We start from the raw sequence: 9,479 nt of genomic DNA on the forward strand, positions 1-9,479 counted from the left end.
TTTTTCACAAAATAGGCTATTATCCTGCTGGACTTGGAGCTCCTGGAAGTCATCATGATCAGGGACTTGATGAGATTCAGAAAGGGCTTGGCCATTTTTACAGACAGCAAGAATATCCAGCGATTACAATTAATGCTAATGAAGAAAATCTAGAAAGAATATTAAACATCTTGGGCACTGGGGTGAAAGCCTATATCTAACTATGAGGGATCAGGACAAGAAAAGGTGTGGGGGCAGCAGAGAGTCCCTGCCCACTAAGGGATGCCGCATCCTGCCCCAAGGCAGGCAGGACAGGGCACGGGGGTAGACCAGTGACTGCATGGAAAAACCCTGTTCCCATGCTGGCATCTTTTCTTCTGGCCAGCTCCAAATCCTCCCTTCTTCCCTTGCATTAGTTTTATAGTTTTCTGTGGTTCTCTTGCCCATAATTCCATCTCCTACTCCTCACAGGGTCTCTGCAATAAAGTTTTTCCTTCTTTGTCACCGGTCCTACTCTGGGTAAAAGCACGTAATATACTGCCTACTACAAACTGCAACTCTCGGTAACGGACTGAATGCTGAGGCTATAATTCAGTCCAGAGGCTCTAGTACTGCCCATAAACTACTCGCTGCCTCCCAGTTTACGATGTCAGCAGGACTCCAGCTGAATTAAGGCTTCTACTGTATATAACGGACACCAATGTATTATCTTATGCATAATGCATAGAAGATGGCTCTAATCATAAATCCCATATCCTGCCCTTCCTTTACATCACAGATGTGGCCTGGCATCTCTTATGCACTCCGCTTACTGATACATAAAATCCTTCTCCTGAATCATAATGGCAGCAAAACCTTTTCTGGTGTCACTGCTTCCAATAAAAGCTGTTTGTTCCCTCTTTTCTCCAAAGAGGTTGAAATAAACTTCAGTTCATCCCACTAACAAAACTCACACTTAAATTTAAGGACCATGTTGAACTGATGATCCAGGAACATTGCCTGCGTCAGTACATATTTTTGACACTGGCGAGCGAATGATTTGTGCCTCATACCTATCTTTTGCCTGTTTGTATTTGGTATCAGCAAAGCCATCACACAAAATGCAAAGCTATGCTGTGGATGCCAAACTGCAAGTGTGCAAAGGCGAGTGAGGTCTGCAGAGAGTGTTTCCAGCCCTGCAGAGAAGTACAGAAATCCCAGGGCATACACACAGAGAGGGTGTGGTATAAGCCAGCACTGGTTTTACATGTCTTGGAATGGAATATGGAGTTCAAGCTCCAAAGAATCCACAAACGTTTCAGTCAAAAATGTGCTGAATGAAAGCTTTGAAATATCCTGGAGAATAGACAATCCCCTGTGTATAAACCAAATTTTGACCTCAGGCATAGACTAACTGAGCTCTTTTGTACAAGAAGAAAGAAAAAAGCAAAAGAAGCTGATATAGATGCATTACTTCAAGTCATCTTACCTCACAGCCCTTTAACCATTATTTCTAGCTAGAAGGCTAACCAGAGAAGGAGCATGCATGTATCTTTCTACTCAAACCGAATTATTTCTTTGTTATCTTAAGATAGTATAAGTCCATTTAGCGTGAATAAACCTTATACACTATCTTGCAATGCTCTAAATAAATTTAAGCCTTGTGACAAAAACACCAAGCATCTGAAGACCAAGCCCTGTGATGGCCCCATAAGGCTGTCACATTCAGGTGGACTGAAAGTGTAGGAAGACTGAGCAGAAGCATCTTCGACGTTCATTGCTTCAGCAATTTAGGCAATGGGAGGAGGTGTCATGGGCAGCATGCAGATGCCTGGCTTTAAACTTTGCTCTTCAGGCACCTTGGGTACTGGTTTTCATGGTACAAAACCTGTTTCAGCAAAAGCAGAGAACAGTACCTGAAGGCCTAGAGATGCATGTTCCCTGATTGCCCTCCTTGCAGTTACAGGCAGGCTTTCATTGTGCTTGCACCCACCTCGTGCAACATGGTAATAAATGCAGTACACATTTCAACCGGTGAACACCACCGTCAGCAACGTCTCTATCTACCTCAACGCTTCCTCCCCATGTACAAATTAGTAGCTGTTCTCAACAAGCCTCAAATGTTCAGAAAAACAACAGATGACAGGAGCATGTTTCATATAGGTCTTCTCCCAATGGCAAAAGCTACACAGGGCAGGCTGCCAAGCACTGGCCAGTCCCTTCCTTCTGACAGGCTGGAGCCAGCCACTTTCACGCTAGTAAAGTAATGGATGGAGTAATAAACCTGGATTTTCCCTGCATGGTTTTCAGCACATCATGTGTTCTGCACTTCTGAGGCCACTTCAAGACATGATTTATCCAAGAGATTATCCCATGTCTTCTCTTTGTCAGTTAAGGCCAGTGAGGAGGAAAAAAACGAAATGAAACAAACCAAAATAGCTGGCAAACTGAAACCGTCTTAGAAGACAGTAATGATGAATTCCTCCAGCTTCCTCCAGCCTGTGCACTTCAAGGAGGCCTTTCCCTTTGGCCACAGAGGCTGCCGGTTGGCACATCGCTTTCTCAGCTCAAGCCTGGATTTTCTCAAATGATAGCGCATTGGAGTCGCATGCTAACAGCAACCAAAAACCAGCAGCCACAGCACAACACAACTGTCTATTTATTTATTTATTTTAAGTGGGGTGTTTTATAGCTGGCCACGGCTACCAATTGGTACCTAGGGAAGCCTAAAGCACTATTTTTGATCTACAGAGCCTTCCACGGTTTGGAATCTAATTACCTTCAGAAACTACTGCCTTCTCCTCATCTGTTACCATGGCAGCTGCAATCAGCAGAGATGCTTGGGCTGACAAGCCCTGATTTACTAGGGTACCAGGGCAATTCCAGGGGGCTGTCGCTTTCAGAATTTACTCCTCTGTTTGGGTCTGACAGCATTTTCAGGAAAGGAAGAGGTAGGATAAATTAAGACTGTACAGGCTGGGAAGTAGCAACCTTTATAACAGTGATTCAACAGCTCAGTGCACTAGCACTTACTGTTTTTTTTCTTTTCTTTTTTATTTTTTTCCCCTCTTAGTAATAGTATATGTGCCCTTGTCCCAGGGTCAAGGTGCAGATGAGATTAAAAGACTTTGCTTCATTTTAAAATATCTTCCCACATGGTGAGAAAATGAGAAAATAGGTTGTTTAACCAAATGGTGAAGCTTGTTTTCTAGCCTTTAAAATCAGAATCCAGGGAATGTGAGCTTCAGTATTCCCTGTTCATTTCTACTGGTTACAGAAACTATTGTTCAACTGAAACATTAGTATTTTTCCATATTGATGCTTTTCACATGGCAATCTCAAAGCGCCAGACTTATGCTTCCCAGAAAGAGAGAAGCCTAGCTTCCCATTGCAACATCTCAGTCCTTCAGAAATGCACTTCCCATGCCATCTGTGTAAAAACAAATTTAGAAAAATGAATATTATCTTGGCAGTCTTCGCAAAATGTACTCAGGATGCAGGGGAATGTGGAGGGGCTCCTATCAAATGGGGCATTCAGTATCTGAGTCAGAGGTGATGACAACGTCTAAGCAGGAGGCTGTTTTCTGAGAAATATGCCATAAATTTTGTAGAGCCTGACACAACTGTGCTGCAATTCAACTGAAGTCTGCTCATTCAGCCCTACTGACGGCCTTGTCATTACAGAGCCTCCAGGTCTGCAGCTCTCCTTGTCCTGCGCATCCTCCCCACGTGCACCAGGACAAGCTACTTAATATAAAAGACTCTACAAGAACATCCCAAAATTGGTATGATCAAAACCAGTGGTCACTTTATGAATGATTAACATGAATTATCCTATCTGTAAAATACAAATAACCTTGCCTCTTTATTTCCTCCCAATGCAAGAGCAGATCACTGGCATTTGAGAAATGTCTTGAAAATCACAGGTGCTGATAGCATCAATAACAGCATACCATGAGATGCAATATTATTACAATAATAATGGCACTCGTTTCGGACTCCTGCATTTTTCAGGTCATCAACCAAAAACATTAACAAAACACAGCCCTTCAGGAGATGAAAAATCTTTGCAATGTAATGCAAGCTGGTTCATACAATTTCTTTCTTCTCACCCACCCTGTGCAAAGTGCCTGCCGCCATCCTTCAGATTACGGGGAGAGTTGTGAGTGCCCCTCCTCACGTAAAAGGATCAGGCCCTCTGATGAAACTAAATGGAAATCTGAGAGCGTCAAGCAGCTGACAACAGTCTCACACTCTTAATTGTACTTTTTTTTTTTTTTTTTTTAAAACTCTAGGTCTTGACCTGCAGGCTTCATCAATGATGCCGACACTGAAACCACAAGGACAAACCACGCAGATTAGACTCAAACCTAAAGGAAACTAGTTTAGCTAAGCAACTGCAGCCCAGCAGGACACCTAGTACCTCCCAGCTGTGCCTCCCACAGAGCTACTAGAAATTCTCTGTCTGCTCAGCCGGACAAGGACTCTAGCAGATCTGCAGCACCCACCTGTCAGGCCCTGACCCGCACCGCACCAGGGCGCTTTGCTGGGGGCAGATGGCACCATGACCAGCTGCAGGGGAGCAGAGGGTATACGTCCTACTGCACGGTGCAGGCCACACATCCTCCGCTGGAGGAGCTCCAGTGTCTCTATGCTGGGAGTAGCGGGAAGCTCTGGGCAAGAGGTGTCTTGCCTGTGGGACATGGGTCCAGTGCTCCCTTCAGGGGAGAAGAGAGGGGCGAGCTGAGCAGCTTTCAGCCCTCATCCCCAAGCCAGAAGTGGCAACAGTGGCACACAAGAGCTCTGCAACACTCTACTGTGGCAAAAGGCAGGACTTGTGCAAGCTGCTCCCTTTGCAAACTGAGCTCTCTGAGTTGCTGAGAGATATGATAGAGTTCCCTAGCAAGTGCTTTCCACATTTTCTACCTTCCAAATTTTGAGAAGGCAGAAGGAATTTTGCTATGGTTTTGGGAACAGCTGCTACGACCTGTGAACATTTTTCCCCTGGCTCCTCTGTTACGCTTGCTGGTTTTGTCTTATTATTCCATCCCTCCCTTCCTTCCTCCAGCTTAAGAGTAGCAGACAATGGTTGGGGTAGACAAGGATCCCTTTACTCTTGATATCTGGAAAGCAAAAGAAAAGCCTTTGTCTTGCCTTTAAGGCAAAAAATGCAATTGGTCTGTGTATGTGTACCTACATGCTGGCTCTGCTACTTGGACTTTCCCCCCCATTTTAACATTTAAGGTTAAAACCTAGAGGAAAGGATAAGGAGCTCAGTAAAACTGAGACTGTTTCAAATTACAAAGTTAAACACAAAGGTGGTATCGACAGTGCACAGTTCTGCGAACATACATGCAAAACCTGATCCACCCATCTTCTTCCTTCCATTGGCTTCAACCCAGGAAAGTACATGGGCAGGTCTTCATTCCACAAAACACTTAAGCACATGCCTTAAAAAGAAGCATGTGCTGGCTTTTTTGTCTGAATCAAGGAGGAGGCAACTAAATGTTTAATTCCCTTGCCCGCGTTGCAGCCTTAAATTCGTGTGGCACTTTTACGATGCGACTAGCTCCACTGACTTGTAGTGAAACCACCAGAACGCAAAAAGTGATCACAGATTTTGTCTTTCTGAGCTGGGCATTTCCTTGGTGGAAAGCATCCACAAGAAATTCAACAGAGCACGCTGAAAGCTATTTTTCTTTCTTTTTCTTTAGGGTGTTTTTTAATAGACTGAATAGCAGCGTTAACACTATAAAAACAAAGGCAACTCTTACGGGAACAGGGGGCTGCTTTTCCCTATTGTTCGCAGAGAACCCCGGCTGTTTGAATGGATGATATGTTAATTTTGTGGCACAACTGCTCAAGGGAGGACATAGCGAAGTCTCCCATGGTACAGTGCACACAGTTTACAATGGCCATCGTTAGAATTTAATTGTTTGTTATAGCCCTCGTAGACGTTTCTCCAAAGCAAACATGCTATGAAATACATTTTTCTCTAATCGTATCAGAAAAACTTCAGTCCATAAAGTACTCTTTCTGAGCTTTTATGGGCAGCTGCTGCTTGAATGCTTGAAGGAAGAGCTGGCAAGTTAAAAAACAAAATAGGCCACAGAGATTTAATTTCCTATAAAATAGCTCCCTACAAGCTGTTTAAACGTTCTTTACTTAGAGTAATACTCCGAAGATTTTAGAGATTTTCAGGGCAACGCTTGCAGTAAGAACCCCTTGTGTTCCCTCTGCTCAGGGGGCTCCACAAACACACCATCAGATTTATGCCTTTCCCTTTCAAAATAACCCCACGTACTCGTCTGCAAAATTAATTTAAATAAATATACAGAAGAAAGGAACACGCTAGCTCAATATTTTTTTTTGGGGGGGGGGAGGGTGGGCTGGGAGAGCAATCGATAATATCTACCATAAATTTGCTCACTCGCAGCCTCAGCTCACATACCAACAACATCTCTGTCTCATACAGACTTTTCTTCCCACTTTTCCCTCTCCCCCTCCCCACAGCCATTCCATAATGTGTCTAAGTTGGCTATACAGTGTTGCTGATTAAAAACTGCCAGCAGTTAGACAACTTATTATAAAACCTACAAGGGGACTGTGTATTTATGAATGCAATAATTAATCAATGCATAATAAGCATGCCCTACGCATATCGTTTTTCTTTCCATATGCAGACAGCTTCGATTACCATGTGGGTTACACTGCCATGAGAATCTTTAGTTCCCAGGAGCTGCTTCCCCACCCCGCAGCATTAGCAAAGACAAGTTCATTGTATTAAAGCCTGCATTCATCTGCAAAAACCACCCAAATACTGCTGAATTGATTAATTTTGCAGGTAGAGGCTTTCAGAAGAAAATGCCATAGTTAGTGCCACAACTACTAGGCTGTCACAATTCTCCTTTCAAACTACTTTTTTCAGAGGCTCAGCTATAAGGCGTACTCGGAGCTGTGAGCTGGCAGACTGGTTTGCATCTTAAGAACATATTTCATTTTAATGGTTTTATTTTTAAATTGTTTCAAGTCTTTGAATTAATGGAGATTAAAAAACGAAATGAGACTGACATAAAAATGCAAAGTAGAGTATTTCTCCCCCTTTTAACCTGCCTTTTAACTAGAATGAGGTTATATTTATTTTCAAGAAACTTAATAGTACCCAATTAATAACACGATTGCACACTTCTTCATGAAAATTGATCATGAAATGGCTTAAATGGAAAGAGGCACCACCTTTTCCTGAGCCTCCTCATTGATAAACGGCATCAGGCAAGGCCCCGCAGATATTAATATTCAGTCAGCAGGGATTTGCTTTTCCCTTGCAAGAAATTTCCCCTCAGTGGCTGTCCTCCACAGCACCACTTTTTGCCCAAATGGGAAAACAGAGATACTTTGCCCCAAAGATGCACTTCCCTGCTAACTCTCTGCTAAGCCATTTTGAATCCACAGTAATGATATCTGGAGCTGAGTAATCAACATGAGTTTTCATCCCAGCACCGTGGGCACGCAATATGATTATGTGCCCTCCCCGACCACAGGGCTAATATTTATTGCAGACTTGCTACACATGGGGACTGACCAGAAGATTGCAGAGCTCTGCATTTGGCTTAGAAGCTAGCAGCTGGAGGACGCTACTATGTATATATAAAATTATTAATACTTTGTACTTTGTAACGGCCCACAAAAGGGGATGACATGGTTTTATTCTGCCAATATGCAGAGGATTAAGGGTTTCTGCTTGAAGCCACTAACAACCTGAACAGGAGAATTACAGTAATTCCACTAAAACCATTCCGAATCCAAGGGACCAGCTGATGGCATATTGTTACCCTTTCTGCTTGTCTTGAAACTGTAACCGGCACCATCCTACAAACAGGACTTCAACCAGCTACACAAGGAGGTTCAACTTAAAGAATGGGCTTATAGGAGCCATATGCAGCAACGACGACATTTTTCATGAGACCTCTCAGCATTTTGAGATCTAAATCCTTGACGTGGAGCAATTCTAAAGGGAGCTCAAAAATAGCCGTTAGCATGTCAAATATAAATGAAACTCATGCTTTCTTTTCTGTTGCTCACACAACTCTATTTTTAGTCCAAAGTATCTCACAGCAAACAATAGCAAGATACTCCATTAAAACTTTGCACTGCTTTAGCCATTAGGTCACCATGCAAACACTGTTGTCATGACTTCAATTAGCAACACTTTGCCTATGTCAATACCATTATTAATACCCTGAAATACTGATTTCTATTGCTATTTAATTAATAGCCAAATGAAAAAACAATTATTCATGTGTAGTTATTAGGAGAAATGTACTGAATGCCATTACATGTCAAGAGCTGTGACTTACAAATCTTCCCACAACATCTCTTGTGCCAGAAAATACCCTGAAAAATTCAGCAACAGTTAAAGGCTTTCCATAACCAGGATAGCTCTAGGTTGGAATAAACTGTTAGGCCGTGGCTCTGCAATACAGGAGTCTGTCTATATGGTGTGTACCACTTCCAGATGCAGTAGCCACACTTAACAGCAATAGTTATTATACAGAAATTTAGCAAGTCTTCTGCAAAACCAATGTGAATGCGAGTCCTTGACTGGGAATTAGATCCTCCCTAAAACTAAGCCTGGCATCACAATGAATGATGGAGACTTTTCTTTGTATTTTGAAAAATGTAAATGTTATTCTGAACACAAAATATTAATTGTTTAAAGGAGATTATTGGCCATCTGTTTGAACACAGCACAAAAAACAGTGAATGTGCATTTGAGAAAGATTTCATTGATGTTTTCATTAAGAGCCTTGATATTTAGGTATTTCAGAGGTAAAATTGGGTGAGTAGCAAGATGACTGATTAGTAGTACAGCAAATGTTATTTATATTGCATGATGCTAACCCAACTCTGTTAAACCCACAGTTTAGCAATGATAGCTGTAATTCTGTGCACATACATACAGAGTAAGTACCTGTATTTTCTCATGCAAACACACACACAAACTGGTGTGTGCATACCGGATTAAAAAAACAACAGTCAGCAAACAAAGAATATTAAATACTATACCTTTGAGTCATAATCTTATAGGCATCTGGCAGATAACAGCGGATATTCTCCATCTGAGCAGGATCAGAGTCACAGATTTTATCATCAGTCCTCCCGTAGTTGGCACTTTCGATCATGATAACATCTGTTCCCGGGCAGCGAAGCTCTATGGGGTAACTCTCGCAGGATAGCTCCCTTCGGACCACAGCCATGGGGACCGGGGCACGGCTGAAAGCTGCAAGGATTAACACAGAAACACAGAAAACATTTACTTTCCACACTGAGTCTAGGATTAAAAGTGGAACGATGTTTAGCAGCAGGTTTTATCCATGTGCTGTACTGAGATAGTTTCGGTACCATTGAGATATGGTCTGCAGAAGCAGGGTCTGATCTCTGGCTTGCTGGCTGCCAAGAGAAATCACTTCTCCACTCAGTGACTTGATCTTCTCATCTCAGAAATAAGCTAACGATCCCTT

The 9,479-nt window shown here is 42.6% G+C and overlaps 1 protein-coding gene across 17 annotated transcripts in view; it reads right to left on the minus strand.

Annotated features, from left to right (window-relative positions):
* Positions 1-9,242, minus strand: part of ADGRL3 (adhesion G protein-coupled receptor L3) — a 272,261-nt gene extending 263,019 nt beyond the window's left edge. For 16 of the 17 annotated variants that reach the window (XM_075149833.1, XM_075149835.1, XM_075149829.1 and 13 more), the window contains exon 1: positions 9,025-9,242. In XM_075149833.1, coding sequence (XP_075005934.1) covers positions 9,025-9,215 — 191 coding nt within the window. In that variant the 5' untranslated portion in view covers positions 9,216-9,242. The remainder of the gene's footprint in view (positions 1-9,024) is intronic. The other variant, XM_075149832.1, reaches the window with a different exon arrangement.
* Between the last annotated feature and the right edge of the window lie 237 nt (positions 9,243-9,479).

Source organism: Calonectris borealis, chromosome 4 (assembly GCF_964195595.1).
Source record: "Calonectris borealis chromosome 4, bCalBor7.hap1.2, whole genome shotgun sequence".
Taxonomy (NCBI): domain Eukaryota; kingdom Metazoa; phylum Chordata; class Aves; order Procellariiformes; family Procellariidae; genus Calonectris; species Calonectris borealis.